The 19,896-nt window shown below is 48.5% G+C and overlaps 1 protein-coding gene across 5 annotated transcripts in view; it reads left to right on the plus strand.

The window, feature by feature from the left end:
• The window catches only part of LOC128841556 (P-selectin-like), a 55,423-nt gene extending 39,352 nt beyond the window's left edge, over window positions 1-16,071 (plus strand). For all 5 annotated transcript variants that reach the window (XM_054036657.1, XM_054036660.1, XM_054036659.1 and 2 more), the window contains 5 exons: window positions 5,600-5,785; window positions 9,874-9,996; window positions 11,949-11,979; window positions 13,217-13,272; window positions 15,065-16,071. In XM_054036657.1, coding sequence (XP_053892632.1) covers window positions 5,600-5,785; window positions 9,874-9,996; window positions 11,949-11,979; window positions 13,217-13,271 — 395 coding nt within the window. In that variant the 3' untranslated portion in view covers window position 13,272; window positions 15,065-16,071. The remainder of the gene's footprint in view (window positions 1-5,599; window positions 5,786-9,873; window positions 9,997-11,948; window positions 11,980-13,216; window positions 13,273-15,064) is intronic.
• Window positions 16,072-19,896: the final 3,825 nt, after the last annotated feature.

The raw sequence follows: 19,896 nt of genomic DNA on the forward strand, positions 1-19,896 counted from the left end.
ACTCCTGTAACAAACCCCTAACCTATGTCTGAGTTATTGAAGTCCTCAAATCGTGGTTTAAAGACCTCAAGGTGCAGAGAATCCTCCTGCAAGTGACCTGTGCCCCAGGCTGCAGAGGAAGGCAAAAAACCTCCAGGGCCTCTGTCAATCTGCCCTGGAGGAAAATTCCTTCCCGACCCCAAATATGGCGATCAGTTAAACCCTGAGCATGTGGGCAAGACTCACCAGCCAGCACCCAGGAAAGAATTCTCTGTAGTAACTCAGATCCCACCCCATCTAACATCCCATCACAGACCATTGGGCATATTTACCTGCTAATAATCAAAGATTAATTAATTGCCAAAATTAGGCTATCCCATCATACCATCCCCTCCATAAACTTATCAAGCTTAGTCTTGAAGCCAGATATGTCTTTTGCCTCCACTACTCCGCTTGGAAGGCTGTTCTAGAACTTCACTCCTCTAATGGTTAGAAACCTTCATCTAATTTCAAGTCTAAACTTCCTAATGTCCAGTTTATATCCATTTGTTCTTGTGTCCACATTGATACTAAGCTTAAATAATTCCTCTCCCTCCCTAGTATTTATCCCTCTGATATATTTATAGAGAGCAATCATATCTCCCCTCAGCCTTCTTTTGGTTAGGCTAAACAAGCCAAGCTCTTTGAGTCTCCTTTCATAAGACAGGTTTTCCATTCCTCGGATCATCCTAGTAGCCCTTCTCTGTACCTGTTCCAGTTTGAATTAATCCTTCTTAAACATGGGAGACCAGAACTGCACACAATATTCCAGATGAGGTCTCACGAGTGCCTTGTATAACGGTACTAACACCTCCTTATCTTTACTGGAAATACCACGCCTGATGCATCCCAAGACAGCATTAGCTTTTTTAACGGCCATATCACATTGGCGGCTCATAGTCATCCTGTGATCAACCAATACTCCGAGGTCCTTCTCCTCCTCTGTTACTTCCAGCTAATGTGTCCCCAATTTATAACCAAAATTCTTGTTATTAATCCCTAAATGCATGACCTTGCACTTTTCACTATTCAATTTCATCCTATTACTATTACTCCAGTTTACAAGGTCATCCAGATCTTCCTATATGATATCCCGGTCCTTCTCTGTATTAGCAATACCTCCCAGCTTTGTGTCATCCGCAAACTTTATTAGCACATTCCCACTTTATGTGCCAAGGTCAGTAATAAAAAGATTAAATAAGATTGGTCCCAAAACCGATCCCTGAGGAACTCCACTAGTAACCTCCTTCCAGCCTGACAGTTCACCTTTCAGTATGACCCGTTGTAGTCTCCCCTTTAACCAGCTTCTTATCCACCTTTCAATTTTCATATTGATCCCCATCTTTTCCAATGTAGCTAATAATTCCCCATGTGGAACCGTATCAAATGGCTTACTGAAATTGAGGTAAACTAGATCCACTGCATTTCCTTTGTCTAAAAGATCTGTTACTTTCTCAAAGAAGGAGATCAGGTTGGTTTGGCACGATTTACCTTTTGTAAAACCATGTAGTATTTTGTCCCAATTACCATTGACCTCAATGTCCTTAACTACTTTCTCCTTCAAATTTTTTTCCAAGACCTTGCATACTACAAGATGTCAAACTAACAGGCCTATAATTACTCGGATCACTTTTTTTCCCTTTCTTAAAAATAGGAACTATGTTAACAATTCTCCAGTCGTACGGTACAACCCCTGAGTTTACTGATTCATTAAAAATTCTTGCTAATGGGCTTGCAATTTCATGTGCCAGTTCCTTTAATATTCTTGGATGAAGATTATCTGGGCCCCCCGATTTAGTCCCATTAAGCTGTTCGAGTTTGGCTTCTACCTCGGATGTGGTAATATCTACCTCCATATCCTCATTCCCATTTGTCATCCTACCTTTATCCCTAAGCTCCCCATTAGCCTCATTAAAGACCGAGGCAAAGTATTTGTTTAGATATTGGGCCATGCCTAGATTATCCTTAACCTCCACTCCATCCTCAGTGTTTAGCGATCCCACTCCTTCTTTCTTTGTTTTCTTCTTATTTATATGGCTATAGAACCTTTTACTATTGGTTTTAATTCCCTTTGCAAGGTCCAACTCTACATGGCTTTTGGCCTTTCTCACTTTATCCCTACATGTTCTGACCTCAATAAGGTAGCTTTCCTTGCTGATCCCTTCCCATCTTCCACTCCTTGGAAGATGGGAAGGCTTTCTGCTTTTTCTTAATCACCTCTCTGAGATGCTTGCTCATCCAGCTTGGTCTACAACTCCTGCCTATGAATTTTTTCCCCTTTCTTGGGATGCAGGCTTCTGATATTTTCTGCAACTTTGAAGTAATTCCAGGCCTCCTCCGCCTTTAGATCCACAAGTTCTTCAGTCCAATCCACTTCCCTTACTAATTTCCTTAATTCTTTAAAGTTAGCTCTTTTGAAATCAAAATCCCTAGTCCCAGATCTATTTTTATTTATCCTTTCATCTCATTTGAACTGACTTAGCTCACGATCGCTCGAACCAAGGTTGTCCCCTACAACCATTTCTTCTATGAGGTCCTCACTACTCACCAAAACCAAATCTAAAATGGCATCCCCTCTTGTTGGTTCTTCAACTACTTGATGAAGGAATCCATCAGCTATCGCATCTAGGAAAATCTGAGCCCTATTATTATTACTAGCACTTGTCCTCCAGTCTATATCTGGGAAGTTAAAGTCTCCCATGATCACACAATTCCCATTAGTGTTTACTTAATGAAAAACATTAAAGAGTTCTCCATCCATATCCAAATCGGATCCCGTCGGTCTGTAGCACACCCCAAGCACTATCTCAGAGGAGGCTCTAGGAGCTTTCTATCCCAATGTGATTTTTGCCCAGACAGACTCTGTCTTATCCATTCCATCACTTCTTATTTCTTTACAGTCTACCTCATCATTGATATACAATGCTACTCCACCACCTTTGCCTTTATTTCTGTTTTTCCTAAACAGCACATAGCCTTCAATACCTGTACTCCAGTCATGACTGCTATTCCACCATGTTTCTGTTATCCTTATAATATCTGGTTTCACTTCCTGCACCAGTAGCTCTAGTTCCTCCATTTTGTTGCCTAGGCTTCTCGCATTAGTGTACAACCATCATAATTTTTGCCGTTTGGCTTCAGTGACAGTTTTTTACCCGATTAGGCACAGACATTCTACCACCAGTATCACCTATTAGACTGGTATCTACACTACCCTTCCTCCTTATGTCCATTCTCATACCCACAACTGTATCCTTTCTTTCTTCGTTTTCTTCCCTTTCAATGTTAAATTCCGGCGTGGAGATTACCTGGACATCTCCCAACCATCTCCCCCCAATTCCTAGTTTAAAGCTCTCTTAATCAGTTGTGCCAGCCTCCATCCTAGAAGTTTATTTCCCTCCTTACTCAGGTGAAGTCCATCCCAAGAGAACAGTCCTCTGTCCATGAATGCTTCCCAGTGGCCATACATCCCAAAGCCCTCCTTATAGCACCACTGCCTAAGCCATCTGTTGAGTGCCATAATCTTGTCACACATTTGTTGCCCTTCTCTAGGAACAGGCAGAATCCACTGAAGATCACCTGAGCCTCGATTTCCTTAAGCATCTTCCCCAGCCTGGCATAGTCTCCCTTGATACGTTCCAGCGAGAATCTAGCCATATCATTTGTTCCCACATGAAGGACAATCAGTGGATTTTTTCCCGCTCCCGTTAGGATCCTCTTCAGCCTCAGGTCCACATCCCGTATCTTAGCACCCGGCAGACAGCATACCCTTCTGTTCTCTGGATCAGCTCTAGTTACAGGCCTGTCTATTCTTTTCAGTAAGAAGTCCCCAATCATGCAGACTTGCCTTTTCCTGGTGATGGTGCGATTCTCCGGTCTATCCCCTGTTCCCTCTGCCTGCAAGTCCTCTCGATTTCTATTGTCCCTTGCAATCCTCCACAACCCATCCCATGTCCTCCTGGGGCTCATATTTGGTGTTGTTATCTCCATTGACTCTTCCCCTCTTCCTAGAGGACTAACTGCTATTCTCTTCTTCCTTGCCCTCTCACCTTCAGCAACCACCTGCTGTGCCCCTTCTTCATTTTCCAACTCTGCAAACCTCTTCCTGAGCTCTATTTCTCCTTCACTAACCCGTCTTTTCCTCTGCCTGGTACTCTTAGTCACATGTTTCCACTGTCCACTTTCCTCACCCAGCAGTCTCCCCTCAGAGTTCTTTGGTCCTGCTTCCATCTGCAAGTCTGAGCTTTTCCCTTCAGCCTCTTCATGTCTTTGCTCCATCATCCGCTCGAACCCCCTTCTAAACTCAACCAGAGTTTCCACCTGCATCTCCAATCCTCGGATCTTTTCTTCCATCAGCTCTATCAGGTGGCACTTCATGCAGATGAAACTCTTTTCAGGTACCCCCTCCAGGATCATGTACATGCCGCAGCTTCCACATCCGGTCATCCTCATTGTGGCTTCCACTGCTGCCTCTGTATCGGTCATAGCCTTCCCACCTAAAACCTGTTAGTCCGGGAAACACAAACCAAACCAAACCACCACCACCTACAGCAAAACAAACCCCCAACGGGCACCAGAACACCGGCAGAACGCCACCCATTCCCTTCACTAGCCTGTCTATTCCTCTGCCTAGCTCTCTTAGTCTCCCCTGCAAACTCCCCTTGCAAACTCCCACTGAAACTCCCCTGTTTACAGCTCTGTTTGCTGGCTCCTGTGCCACTGCAGCTGGGTCGAGTGCTTGGGTCGAGTGCTGTAGCTATCTTTAGAAATCTCACATTGGTACCGTCTTTGCGTTTTGTTAAATCTGCTGTGAAAGTGTTCTTAAAACGAACAACATGTGCTGGGTCATCATCTGAGACAGCTATAACATGAAATATATGGCAGAATGTGGGTAAAATGGAGCAGGAGACATACAACTCTCTCCCAAGGTGTTCAGTCACAAATGTAATTAATGCATTATTTTTTAACGAGCATCATCAGCATGGTAGCATCTCCTCTGGAACGGTGGCTGAAGCATGAAGGGACATATGAATGTTCAGCATATCTGGAATGTAAATACCTTGCAATGCCAGCTACAAAAGTAACATGGGCATGCCTGTTCTCACTTTCAGGTGACACTGTAAATAAGAAGCAGGCAGCTTTATCTCCCGTAAATGTAAACAAACTTGTTTGTCTGAGCAATTGGCTGAACAAGAAGTAGGACTGAACGGACTTGTAGGCTCTAAAGTTTTATGTTGTTTTCTTTTTGAGTGCAGTTATGTAACAAAAAAATCTACACTTAAAGTTACACTTTCACAACAAAGATTGCATTATGGTATTTGTATGAGGTGAACTGAAAAATACTATTTCTTTTGTTTATCACTTTTACAGTGCAAATATTTGTAATAAAAATAATAATATAAAGTGAGCACTATACATTTTATATTCTGTGTTGTATTTGAAATCAATATTATATTGTTTAACAGTGCGATTAAAACTGCGATTAATCGCTATTATTTTTTTTAAGTTAATCGCATGAGTTAACTGTGATTAATCGACAGCCCTAGACTGAACATTTCATTGTTTGTTTTCTTTATTCCAGTCATGAGATGCCCCAAGCTGAGGGACCTAGAGCCAATTCTTATGAATTGCTCCCACCCTCTGGAATCCTTCAGCTATGGGTCAGTGTGTCGCTTCCGCTGCACTCAGGGCTACTTCCTCAATGGGACGAGCAGGGTGCAGTGCCAGCCTGATGGGCACTGGTCAGACAAGATGCCTGCCTGCCAAGGTAAGTTGTTTTGCCATGTTCTAGCTTCCATGTGGAGCAGTGCTTTTCCCTTGCAAGCCCTTTGCCAGAGAGAGACAAGAGGGTGAATGTGGAGAGGCTCAGGTGGGGAGTGAGCATTCCCAGTGTGGGGAAGGAGATCCAGGGGCTAGCAAATGAGGCTGGGCTTGGTAACAGAAAGAGCAGGGCCCTTTGGGGTATACACTAATACTTACAGCCCTTTGCAAAGCTGCACACTTGGGTGAAACCAGCAAGCACTAGAGAGTGGAATACAAGTGTGGCCAGTGGGCATCAGACACTATGTCCATCTAGCTCAGCCCAGTATCCTGTCTCTGGCAGGAGCCGGCACCAGATGCTGCTGGGGAAGGTGCAAGAAGCCCCACAGCAGGCAGATGTGGGATGATTTGCTCCACTAGTTAGTGGTTGACTCAAGCAAGAGGAACGTGGAGTACTTGTGACATCTTAGAGACTAACAAATTTATTTGGGCATAAGCTTTTGTGGGCTAAAACCCATTTAATCAGATAGTGTTTGCTGTTACAACTCCAGATCCTCTTGTGATCTGTATAAACAGCAAATGCCTTGCTGGGCCTTGAGAAGCTCCTGTCCCAGTATTTGTGAGAGTACCACCAGCACGTTGGTGCACTGTGTGATCATGTTGACTGTATCGGATTTGAATTTGCCACCTTTCCCTTTCACTGAATGTCCCATTATGCTACGAGAGTGGGAGAACACTCTCCAGTAGGAGAACACTCTCCAGTACCTTCTCTGGGCCACTTTTATCAGGTCTTCATTTATCCGTCCCCTCTCTATAGCAACAATCCCAGTCTCTCTCCTTGTCTCTCTAGCCGTCCTGCTGTGATCCTGTGATGTCACTTTTGAGGGGAATGAGCAGCACTTCACACAGCATCCCATGCAAGGGCATCCCATTCATTTCTATAATGCTGCTCTATATTTTCCATATTATGCTCCATCCAGTTTCATTTGCACCCTAACAATTTGTTTGGTTTGTTGACCGCCACTGCACATAAAGCAGAGCAGCGCTCTCCATTGAATTGTCCCTAAGGGTACGTCCAGACTACCTGCCGGATCTATCAGGGATCGATATATCGCGTCTCATCTAGACGCGATATATTGATCCCCGAACGCACTCCTGTTGACTCCGGAACTCCACCAGGGTGAGCGGTGGTAGCGGAGTCGACGGGGGAGCCACAGCCGTCGATCCCGCGCCGTGAGGATGGGAGGTAAGTCGAAATAAGATACGTCGACTTCAGCTATGCTGTTCCTGTAGCTGAAGTTGCGTATCTTACATCGACCCCCCACCCCAGTGTAGACCGGGCCTAGGGATGCCCAAGTCTATTTCCTGAGCTCACACAGCTTATTTATAACTCAGTATGATGGACGGGTAGTTTGAGTTATTCCCTTCAGCCAAGGGCGCCAGAACCGGCTATGTCCACCCACTTTTTACACAGATGTAGTTGGGGGGACAGGGGGCCACGTTGCCCCCCCAAACTGCAAGCCCAGATAGGCACGGAGTGGCGTGGGCAGGGGCTGCGCTTCACAGTGGGCTGATGATGATCAGCTCCCCCACTGCAAAGCTCAGCCCCTGCCCACAGCAATAGCCTCTTCCCAGTGTGGGACTGAGGTGGGCCTTAGCCCTCCCTGCCACTAGTCCCTGCTACAGGGCTTATTCCTTCACCCTTCCACTTCCCTGGTCCTTCTCGCCTGAACAGAAAGCAACAATACCCGAAGTCCGAAGGTGCAAACAGTTCGATGTTTATTGGGGTGAACTTCCAGCAAGCTTAAATCCAAATTCCTTTTTCCTTATTTTCGAATCCCAACTTACTTCCTGTTTGCCCCTAATTTATATAGTAATATTCTCAGCTATACCTTAACCAATCATTTTACTGAAATCTAGCTAACCAATCCTAACATATTGTAACATAATTCTCTAACCAATTATATCTCACTACCCTAATTAACATACACCTAGTAATACAGCAGACAGAAACAATTAGAGAACCAGACAGATTAACAATAGAAAAGTGGGGGCCATAAACATAAAACATATAGAAATGAGGGTTTCACAACCACAACTGTTGAGAAGTGATTTCTTGCCAGACAGGATGCTATCAAACTAAGTTTTCTTTAACCATCTATATCTGGTGGTGATAGGCATTATCAGGACAGGATTGTATTCCTAACAGCCCAATAGCACCTTATTTTAAGGTGACTAGTTTGGAATGTGAGGATGTGACCATACACTTCCCAGCTTATGGTTGCCTCTGCTGCTTAGCCAAAGGCCTTAGCCTAAGAACCAGGCCTCAGACTATCCTAGTGAGAGAAGGCCCATAGACAGGTGGACTGTGATTTTGATTCTTTGTTTTATACCTCTATAACTAGCTAAGTTCTTAAAGTATAGGCCTTTACAGGCAGGCCTGCATATCTTAGGGTTACCATACTTAACAAATAAAAAAAGCGGACCCTCCACGGGGTCCTGGCCCCGCCCATTTCCCACCCCCAGCCCTGCCCCAACTCCGCCCCTTCCCCTCCCCAACCCTGCCCCCTCCTCCCTCCCACTCCCAGCCACGCGAAAAGGGCTTCCCGAGTGCTACCGGCTTCACAGTTTGCCGGGCAGCCCCCAGACCCTGTGCCCCCGGCCGGCGCTTCCCCAGCGCAGCTGGAGCCTGGGAGGGGAAGCGCCCAGCCGGGGGCGCAGGGTCTGGAGGCTGCCCGGCAAACCATGAAGCCGGTAGCGCTTGGGCTTCGGGAAGCCCCCTTGCCTCTGGACCCTGCGCCCCCAGCCGGGCACTTCCCCTCCTGGGCTCCGGCGGCGCAAGGTCCGGAGGCATGGGGGCTGCCCGAAGCCGGTAGCGCTCGGGCAGCCCGGCTCTTAAACAGAGCCGAAGAGTCAGGGGAGGAGCAGAGCTGCCGCGGCCGGAGGCCCTGCTCCTCCCCTGACTCTTCGGCTCTGTTTAAGAGCCAAGCTGCCCCAGCGCTACCGGCTTCGGGCAGCCCCCATGCCTCCGGACCCTGCGCCACCGGAGTCTGGGAGGGGAAGTGCCCGGCCGGCGGCTGGGGTCCGGAGGCAAGGGGGCTGCCTGAAGCCCATAGCGCTCGGGCAGCTCGGCTCTTAAACAGAGCCGAAGAGTCAGGGGAGGAGCAGAGCCGCTGCGGGAGGGGAAGTGCCTGGCCGGCATTTTCCCGGACATGTTCGGCTTTTTGGCAATTCCCCCCGGATGGGGGTTTGAGTGCCGAAAAGCCGGACATGTCCGGGAAAAACCGGACGTATGGTAACCCTAGCATATCTATATCCCAATAGTCCCGGCCACTCTCCGTGGCCCCGTCCCCTGCTCCTCCTTTCCCCCGCCGAGGCCCTGCCCTCTGGCCAGGACGGAAGCCAGAATTGGGCCGTGATAAGTAGGGTGACCAGATAGAAAGTGTGAAAAATCAGGACAGGGTGGGGGGTAATAGGCGCCAATATAAGAAAAAGCCCCGAATATCAGGACTGTCTCTATACAATCAGCACATCTGGTCACCCTAGTGGTAAGAGCCATCCAAGGAGCCCGGACACTGTGGAGAGTCCTGGACCCTCCACCACAGGGGAGGCAGGGCCTTGAGGGAAGAGGAGGGCAGGGGTGAAGCCATGGAGGAGGCAGGGCTTCATGGGCCCCCCACTTCTACCTAGGTTCCAGCACTCCTGCCTCCAGCATGTATTACTTTGCATTTATCAACACATAATTCCATCTGATTTTGGAGCAGGAGCCCCAGTAACTTTCAATGGGATTCAGGAGCCTAAAGCTCACTTTTGAAAAGGGACCTAGCTGTCTCAGTCACTTAGGGCCAGATTTTTAAAAGTATTGAGGAACCTAAAGATGCAGACAGGGGCCTAGTGGCAATGTCAGAGGCATCCAACTGCCAGAGATCAGCACCTCACCTGCTTAGGTGCTTTTGTCAATCCCACTAGGGCCTATTTGTCTCACTAGGGACCTAAATACCTTTGAAAATCTGGCTCTAAGACCCTTAGGCGCTTTTGAAAATTTTACTCCCAGTGATCTGAATCCTAACATGTTGGCCTGGGAATTTATTTCAGAAGAGGCTGCTCCCTATTTCAAGCAAGTCCTGCTTTACATGGGTGGTGGAGCTGTGGCCCTTGTGGCCCTGTTGCTGACAGGAATGTTCATAGCTCTGCTAATCAAGCGTCTCAGTAACAAAGGTAAGAAATGCATGGCTTTGTTTGTGCCTTTGGTTATTATTGCTGAGGGCATTTGCCTGGAAACAGGTGATTTATCCCTTGAAGAAGTGCAGATAAGGTCAGAAAAGTGATTCAAGATGGCCCCTTATTAGTCCACGTGGTTCATCTCTGTGTGCCTGTTTATGGACAGAAGTACACCCTCTCCTCAGCCTTGCAGACCCAGCATAGCTGAGGGAGGAGCTGGATTCTATTCTGCCTCACATGGCTGAGGGCAGCAGCATCTTTGTCCCTGATGAGGCTCGGTGAGATGAAGGGGCTGAGCCAACCCTCACTGAAGTCAACAGAACAAGTGTGGCTGCTGCCACTATTTTCAGGGAGGTCCAAAGGCCTGAAATACAGAAGACTGGCATGCTGTTGTTGAAATAGACTCCCAGAGAACAAGTTCAGGATCTACCTAGAACCCTTTCTGAGGGTAACCATTTTCCCCAGGAGGTAAACAAAGCCCCAACAGAGAGATAGGAGCCCTGTCAGCTGCACCTTGCTCTGCTGGGCCCTCCTAATAATAATCTCACATGTCCCAGAGGCCTTGCATCCATGCCCCTTGGCTCAGATGGCATCTTTAAGGTGGTCCCAGTTCTCTTCCCTCTACCCAGGCATGGAGTCTAGCCATGTGGGGTGTGACATTCCCCTGGTGTTATCTGGACCGACCAATCCTTGACTCTGGGAGCCAGCCTTACCCTGCTCTGCTGTGGGAACCACCACTCCTGGGTTCTTCCTGAACAGCCTCTTGCATGTAAGCTGCTCCCAGCTACATGAGTGAGCACTTTTGGCCAGCCGCTGCTTTGATTGTGCAACTGAATGACACTAGCCAATATCTCCGGTCCCAGACACAACCCTAGGAACCTCTGTCTTGCAGTGTCCGGTTATGCCTGCTGGACTCTGCAAGCTTATATGGGTTTGTCAATTTAACAAAGAAATTGATATGTACCAGGCTTGTTATCCCAAGGGGAGTCTCTGACATGCTTCAAACCAAACGCACTACTTCAGGTAAACTAAACAAAGAAATTTATTAACTACAAAACATAGATTTTAAGTGATTATAAGTCAAAGCACAAGAAGTCAGATTCGGACAAATTAAATATAAGAAAAATGCATTCTAAGCTGATCTTAACACTTTCAGTGCCCTTACAAACTTAGATGCTTCTCACCATAGGCTGGCTGGTTGCCCTTCAGCCAGGCTGTCCCCTTTGATCAGCGCTTCAGTCGCTTGGTGGTGGTGTCTGTAGATGATCGATGAAGAGAGAGCCAGCATGGCAAACATCTATCCCTTTTATCATGTTCTTTCTTACCCCTTGGCTTTGCACTCCCCCCCCCCACTTCAGGGTCAGGTGAGCATTACCTCATCATAGTCCCAAACTGACCAAGGGAAGGGGGGGGTGACTCACTGGAGAGTCCAACAGATCCTTTATTGCTGCCTAGGCCAGTGTCCTTTGTCCGTGTGAGGCTGGGCTGGGTTTGTCCCATACATGCCCCTCTGTTCCTGGAGAGTTTTGCCTGGGCTTGTTTTAAGCCATAAGGATACATTCTCAGCCTCATAACTATATACATGAAATTACAACCTATAACATTACTATAATATTACTGTAACAACAATGCTCATTGCATCATGAGCCTTCCAAAGACACCTGACATGACAAACTTTGCATTGGATATCACACAATCATATTATAAGGATGAACATGAGGGTGCAGGATGTTTCCCCGAGGTATAGAACATCACATGGGGGGTATATATACCCGAGCACAGTGTATCTCCACTAACCATCTCAGAATTTGCTCTCGGAAGCCATGGTGAGAACCTAGTCTGTCAGAGACTGCTTTATCCCACATGCTTACCATACCCTTCACTGATGAGATCTGTTTTTTTGTTGTTGTTTCTGCACCATCCCATGGATGTTTCAACTCCATCATCAGAGGAAGAAAAAACACTGCTGAATCCCACCAGGTAAGAGCAATGTGTTCTGTGAGCTGATCACTCTAACTTGCACCATGGCTTTCACGAGCACTGCAGCTACCATGGAGGTTGCCAGTCCCCTGTTTTTCCTCACCCAGCCCTTCCAGAAATTTTAGCCTTTTTGGGGTGAGACATTTGTGTCTGACCCCAAAAGTGAATTTTTTTGAAAGTCTGAACAGGAATGGTTTATAGTATCAAGCACGAGGTGTATAGGGCACTTTCCCTCATCATAAAACATCATATAGTCCTTACATTAATAACTTTAGTGCTGAACCAGCTGGGGCTAGAAAACTGAATTCTGGCAGGGACATAGACATCTTCTCAACATGGGCTTTGGGATTTACAGTGAAAACTGGTTTTGATTAGACCAAATGATGAGCCTTTGGAAGTCACACTTTGTGCATACACAGAGGCATGATAGGTGCATTTTTAACAATGATTTGCCAGTGTTCCAAAGAAAGGCAGGGTGCACTATTTTGCATGTGTTGCTAATGGGACTGCATACACATTGTAAATAACTGGTCAGTAGATGCCAACAGAATGAGCTAGGGCTCTATAGGAGTCCTGTCCTGGTCAATGGGATTGTCTTGCCTGTTACGTGTACCATGATTTTTTATTACTAAATTCCAGTATTTAAAATAATAACACAGAGAGCCATTTCTTTCATTGGGTCCTTTAAAAATTGCAGGTTTAACAGGGGTCTCTGTTATAATCCACATTGTGAGAATTTAAAGTGTGTTCCACCATGAAGCCAAAAACATCGTGGCATGGAGTCCCTGAGGATGACCCTTGTATAGTGTTGTTTTGTTAGACCCTGGCTTTCTGTGCAGTGCAGGCTCAGGCCTGGAAGGGCAGTAAAGGTTTTGTAAACAATAGACTGGAGAATGGCCCACAAGATGGAGTCATTACGTTCATTGCTGTTTACTTGTAATATGGATCCATATGAACACAGGTACAACATTTATGGGCAGTCATGAGTGGTTATAGCACCACGTTCAGGGGATAAAGAGGCTCTGATAACACATCCTCCCAGACACAGATGCAGTGACTCATTCAGGAAAATGTGTGAGTCTTTAGGAGCTGCCAAATCTGTGCCCCAATTATTATTTTGCCTAGGGTGGAAGAACCAGTTCCTTAAGAGAGAAAAGGGCTTTTTTGACCGATGGTAGGGGTTCTCTCATTTCCTATCACTCTAGGTTTATACCAGTGTGTTTCTGTTGTTGTCTAGTAACCTAGGAGCACCTGGTGTCTTTACAAATGCAGCGTTTGACTCCAACTTTTAAGGTAAACTGTCAGAGAAATCAGTCTTGAAATGCTTATTTATTTCTATGAGACAGAGTGGGTGCGGTAATATGTTTTGCTGGACCAACTTCTGTTGGTGAGAGAGACAAGTTTTCAAGCCATACAGAGTTCTTCTTCAGGTCTGGGAAATGTACTTAGGGCGACCAGACGTCCTGATTTTATCGGGACTGTCCCGATATTTGCTTGTTTGTCCCGCGTCCCAACCAATGTTAGGTCGGAATACTGGACAAACAAGCAAGGCTCCTGCGCACAGGCGGAGCCCGGGAAGGCTCAGGCCCCCCCCCCGCCCCAACTCCAACTCCCTCCTTCCCCCATTGGATCCCTCCCCAAATCCCCACCCCCATCCCCGCCCCATCACTGCCCCATTGGCTCCCTCCCCAAATCCCCGCCTCTTCCCAAGCACGCCATGCCTGGGAGACTCAGGGGAGTGCGGGGCCGGCGTGAGTGTGAGTCTGGCCTGGCCCCGAGCAGGCAGGACTCGGGCGTGGAACCTGGAGGGAGAGGAGGGGGGCGGCCCATGGGGCCGGGCGGCGGCTGTTCTCCCCACCTGGGCAGCGGGACTCGGGAACAGCTGCTGCTGCAGCTCCCACTGCCGCGGGGGGAGGAAGCGGCCGCTGGCCAAGCACGTGGTGCTCAGTGGCTGCGGCTCTGGCACCCAGGCCCGAACCCCCCGAGCCCGGGCCTGCTGCGGGGACCCAGCAGCGCGCACACTGCACCCAGCCCCTGGCCAGTCACATCTGGGCTGGCTGCCCAGCTGGTGCAATCCTGCAGACGGCCCTGGGGCGGAGGCATCGGCAGCCCTGTTCATTCCCCTGCGGGACCCGAGCGGTATGGGGGGGCTGGGGCCTGCTGCCCCCACTCCGGGGCCACCCACGGGATTGCACCAGCTGGACAGCCAGCCCAGACACAACTGGCCAGGGGCTGGGTGCGCGCAGCGTGTGTGCTGCTGGGACCCCGCAACAGGCCCGGGCTCGGGGGGTTCGCGGGCACCAGAGCGGCAGCCGCCGAGCGCCATGTGCTTGGCCAGCGGCTGCTTCCTCCCCCCGCAGCAGTGGGAGCTGCAGCAGCGGCTGCTCCCAAGTCCCGCTGCCCAAGTTGGGGAGAACAGCCGCTGCCTGGCCCCCTGCTCAGATTCACCCCGGCCCCGCGCTCCCCTGCATCTCCCTGACCTCCTTCCAGCGCTTGTGGAGGGAGGAGGAATGGTGGTGGGGGGGGGTGTGTTTTTTTTTTTTTTTTGCTCTGCCGCCCTTTTTTTCCCCCAGACATAGTTGCCAAATGGTCATAGCCTCCTATGTGAACCAGCCACTAGAGGAAGACAAAGACACTCTTCTACAGCTTGTTACATGAAAATCCAACATGGTTCAATGTGTGTTTGTTTTACTGTCTAAATAACATGCACTACTGCAAAGGTTCTCAACCTGTGCATCATGGCCACCCCTGTTTCTCTAAGGGTAGATGGGAGAAGTGTCATGAATGCTCTTCTACTGTGACATGGGGTCATGACATGGAAAAGGATGAGAACCCCTGTGCTAGAGGAGCTGATTTGGATACATGCACAAGCTCTACAAGTTGGTACACCATGCAAAATGTAGCAGAAAGTCCTAACCTAGTCCTAAAAAGGCATCTGGAAACTCTTCAATAAATGAGAATAACTCCCCTCCCCATCCCCCATTCACCCCACCACGTCAATAACTCAAAAATGAACAAACTGAACTTTATCAAACTCTTTAAATAAACTTTCCTTTGGGTAATTTCTTATTTATATCCGTTATAGCTAAAGCAGAAGATGCCCCCAGGAGAGAAGATCACTGGAAGGAAAAGGACCTGAAGATGGTACTCATGCCTCAATGCTTTTAGAAGCTGTTTTTATACCTTACTCCCCAGCTCAGCTCTGCCATCATCCAGCCCAAGAACTCACAGTCACTGACAGTCAGGGATTAAACTAACTCTGGTGCACACATCGAGTTCTCATCTGAAATCTGGGCTCGTTCTTCCTCTGACACTGGGCTTCGGTTCACAATCCAGTTGTATCATGTAAAGGTCCCCAAGCATGAGTGGTGGGTTAACTACTGGCTCAGGGAGGCTAGCCCCCCAGTCCCACCCCTTCTACCCGAAGCCCTGCCCCTTCCATGCCCGCCGGAGCCCAGAGACCCCCCACAGTGGCCGCTGGCCCCTGCCTCAGGCTAGCACCCCCAGTCCTCACCCCCAGCCCCAGAGAGCAGGGAGGCCAGGCAGCATGGCCCCAGCCCAGCCCTGGACCGTGAGGAGGCCCGGCAGTGCGTCCCCAGCCTCCCTGGCCCCAGAATGTCAGGTGGCCAGGCAGTGCAGCCCCAGCCTCCCTAGCCCCAGAGCGCCGGGAGGGTGGGCAGCACAGCACCAGCCCCAGCCGGGGCCATGATGGCACAGGGGAAAAGCCGTCCACAGAGTGGGAAGCAGGAGGGGACTGGTGACGGAGTGTGGGTGAGGCCACGCCTGGGTGTTTGGGGAGGCTCAGCCTCCCCCAGCCTATGATACCTGCCGCCCATGTCCCCAACCCACTTGTTCCTTCATCCACCTGCCTATTGGATGCTCGGAAAGGTCCTCAAGACCTGGGACCTAGTATCTACACCCTCAATCACTCTCTAGTCCAGGGGTGGTCAAACTTTTTGGCCTGAGGGCCACCTCTGGGAATAGAAATTGTATGGCGGGCCATGAATGCTCACAAAATTGGGGTCGGGGTGAGGGAGGAGGTGAGGGCTCTGGTTGGGGGTGCGGGCTCTGGGATGGGGCTGAGGATGAGGAGTTTCGGGTGTAGGAGGGTGCTCTGGGCTGGGGCTGAGGGGTTTGGAGGGCGGGAGGGGGATCAGGGCTGGGGCATGGGGTTGGGGCACTGGGAGAGGCTCAGGGGTGCAGGCTCTGACCAGTGCTTACCTCAAGCGGCTCCCAGAAGCAGTGGCATGTCCCTTCTCCAGCACCTACATGGAGGCACGGCCAGATGGCTCTGCACGCTGCCCCATCTGCAGGAACCGCCCCTGCAGCTCCCATTGGAGTGCTGGAGGGGGCCACTGGAGCGCGTAGGAGCTGGAGTGGCTTCCGGGAGCTGTGTGGTGCGGCCCCCGACCCAGCGTGCTGGCTGGAGTGCCGGAGCGGGGTTGAATTGTGTGGTGCGGCCCCTGACCCAGCGCCCCAGCTGGAGCGCCAGAGCGGGGCCAAGCTGCATGGTGTGGCACCCGACCCAGCGCCCTGGGAGTGCCAGAGCAGGGCAAAGCCAGACCCCTCTCCCCAGAGGGAGCTCGCGGGTCGACTTAAAATTACTCGCGGGCTGGATACGGCCCGCGGCCCGTAGTTTACCCACCCCTGCTCTAGTCCCATCCTAACCATCATAATATTCAACACTCACACAGAATTCATCTCTTCAAAGTGCTTTACTAATTGTTACTAATTGCTAATTGTTTACTGTTCTGTAAAGTGTCAGATTCTGATGTAAATTGGCTAAATTGCATAAGAGGTACCTATTCCTTCTGCCTTGTTCTCCAGATGTGCTTATTATTCACAGCACACAGGCTTTTCGGTATTGCTTTTTCTAAAGTCTTTCCCAGGGCTTTTCTATTACTGGTGGACTATGACAAGTGTGTGCAATAGCTAGTAACTGTGACCACCTCTTGAAACAGGTTATCAAGTCTCCAGTTGCCACTTGCCCTTCAGAGACATTTTCCAGCTTCTTGTCTTCTCTCTGTCTGCCTGTGGTGGTGGACTATGGTGTTTCCCCTGGACACTGGAACATCTTGCAGAAACTGAGCAGGTGGAGGGACAGCTATCTAGGAAGGAAACAACTGGCTGGAACTTGAAGCGATGTTGACTAGGGAAAGGAAACACAAGACAGTTTTATGGAGGTTGGCATCCCTTGCCTGAATGTGTTATTGAGGTTCTTTAGCTGAGATCTTCCACCTCACAAAACCCTGGCATATTTATCGATAGTTCTGTTAGGAGACCCTGGAGGCTGACTTTTTCTCTTCATTAAATTCATATACCTTCACGGATGGCATTGGGTTTGCACAGGAAAAGCTGAGCACAGAGTGATTTTATATTTGTTTTTCTAAGCAGCCTCCTCTATTAATGTTTCTACCAGGTGCTCAGTGGAATTTTAGTATTTCTTCCATACGATCATTTTCATACCAGGGAGGGAGAGAGCTGCTCCCTGTATCCTATCTATGAAGGAGGAGTCTGTTCCAGGCACTCCGTGGAATCATTGCAGGTTTCTTCTCACTCAGTGTTTGATGACTTCTCCTTATTTGCCTTTCTCCTCCAAAGTTTCCTGGCAAGACTGTCCCAAGTCCCCTCTCTTCCCCCACACCTCCACTTTTTTGCACTAAATATTTGGAGGAGAATTGAACCCAGTTTACAACAGTCTATGAATGTTGAAAAATAACTTTGTAGAATGCCAGGCTTGCTGCCCACCCTTGCTCTTTCTGAAGCTACTATGCAGACATGGTGAGGCATCTCTTGTATTGCCAATGCCACCCTAGTGCTTCCTCAATGATCAGCAAAGGAGATGGAAAAATATAAATATGGACATGGCATTAGTACTTTATTGGCTATCTTGTAATTTACTTTTTTTTGTTTTTCAGAAGTGGGTCCAATAAAGTATAATTCAATAATAAAAGTGTGAATGTGAAACCTGATTTTTGCTCATCTTAGTTTTGAGCACTATGGAATAAGCAAGGCACAATCAATACCTTGAACTGAATAGCAGATAAAACAGGCCTTCAAATGGAATTAATACAATCATGTAATCTGAAATATTTGCATAAAACAGGCCAAAGAATCCACCAACTGATTCCTGCCTGTTTCTAGCCCAATAACTAGTTGAACAAAAGTATATCTTTAAGAAACATAACCAGTCCTGATTTAAAGATTTAAAGTGGAGAATTTATCACATTCCTTTGTAATCTGTTGCAATGCTTAATCACCCTCAGTATGAATTTAGCTGACTTCAATTTAATGGCACAAGGGACCATTAGAACATATTGCAAGACATGTTAGATGATTGAAATCTTTATTGATTATTATAGCATATGCTACAGCTCCTCTCCACATTAGTGCTGAATCTCTTGAACTCTAGTGATGTATTTAGCAAGTAATATTGTGCACTGAATCACAAAGCACCTACTTCATAGAATCATAGAATCATAGAATATCAGAGTTGGAAGGGACCTCAAGAGGTCATCTAGTCCAACCCCCTGCTCAAAGCAGGACCAATTCCCAGCTAAATCATCCCAGCCAGGGCTTTGTCAAGCCGGGCCTTAAAAACCTCCAAGGAAGGAGACTCCACCACCTCCCTAGGTAACGCATTCCAGTGTTTCACCACTCTCCTAGTGAAATAGTTTTTCCTGATATCCAACCTGGACCTCCCCCACTGCAGCTTGAGACCATTGCTCCTTGTTCTGTCATCTGCCACCACTGAGAACAGCCGAGCTCCATCCTCTTTGGAACCCCCCTTCAGGTAGTTGAAGGCTGCTATCAAATCCCCCCTCATTCTTCTCTTCTGGAGACTAAACAATCCCAGTTCTCTCAGCCTCTCCTCATAAGTCATGTGCTCCAGACCCCTAATCATTTTTGTTGCCCTCCGCTGGACTCTTTCCAATTTTTCCACATCCTTCTTGTAGTGTGGGGACCAAAACTGGACACAGTATTCCAGATGAGGCCTCACCAATGTCGAATAAAGGGGAACGATCACGTTCCTCGATCTGCTGGCAATGCCCCTACTTATACAGCCCAAAATGCCGTTAGCCTTCTTGGCAACAAGAGCACACTGTTGACTCATATCCAGCTTCTCGTCCACTGTGACCCCTAGGTCCTTTTCAGCAGAACTGCTACCTAGCCATTCGGTCCCTAGTCTGTAGCAGTGCATGGGATTCTTCCGTCCTAAATGCAGGACTCTGCACTTGTCCTTGTTGAACCTCATCAGGTTTTTTTCTGCCCAATCCTCTAATTTGTCTAGGTCCCTCTGTATCCGATCCCTACCCTCTAGTGTATCTACCACGCCTCCTAGTTTAGTGTCATCTGCAAACTTGCTGAGAGTGCAGTCCACACCATCCTCCAGATCATTAATAAAGATATTAAACAAAACCGGCCCCAGGACCGACCCTTGGGGCACTCCACTTGAAACCGGCTGCCAACTAGACATGGAGCCATTGATCACTACCCGTTGAGCCCGACGATCTAGCCAGCTTTCTATCCACCTTACAGTCCATTCATCCAGCCCATACTTCTTTAACTTGGTGGAAAGAATACTGTGGGAGACAGTATCAAAAGCTTTGCTAAAGTCAAGAAATAACACATCCACTGCTTTCCCCTCATCCACAGAGCCAGTTATCTCATCATAGAAGGCAATTAGGTTAGTCAGGCACGACTTCCCCTTCGTGAATCCATGCTGACTGTTCCTGATCACTTTCCTCTCCTCTAAATGTTTCATAATTGATTCCTTGAGGACCTGCTCCATGATTTTTCCAGGGACTGAGGTGAGGCTGACTGGCCTGTAGTTCCCCGGATCCTCCTTCTTCCCTTTTTTAAAGATGGGCACTACATTAGCCTTTTTCCAGTCATCTGGGACCTCCCCCGATCGCC

This window comes from Malaclemys terrapin, chromosome 8 (assembly GCF_027887155.1).
Source record: "Malaclemys terrapin pileata isolate rMalTer1 chromosome 8, rMalTer1.hap1, whole genome shotgun sequence".
NCBI lineage: Eukaryota > Metazoa > Chordata > Testudines > Emydidae > Malaclemys > Malaclemys terrapin.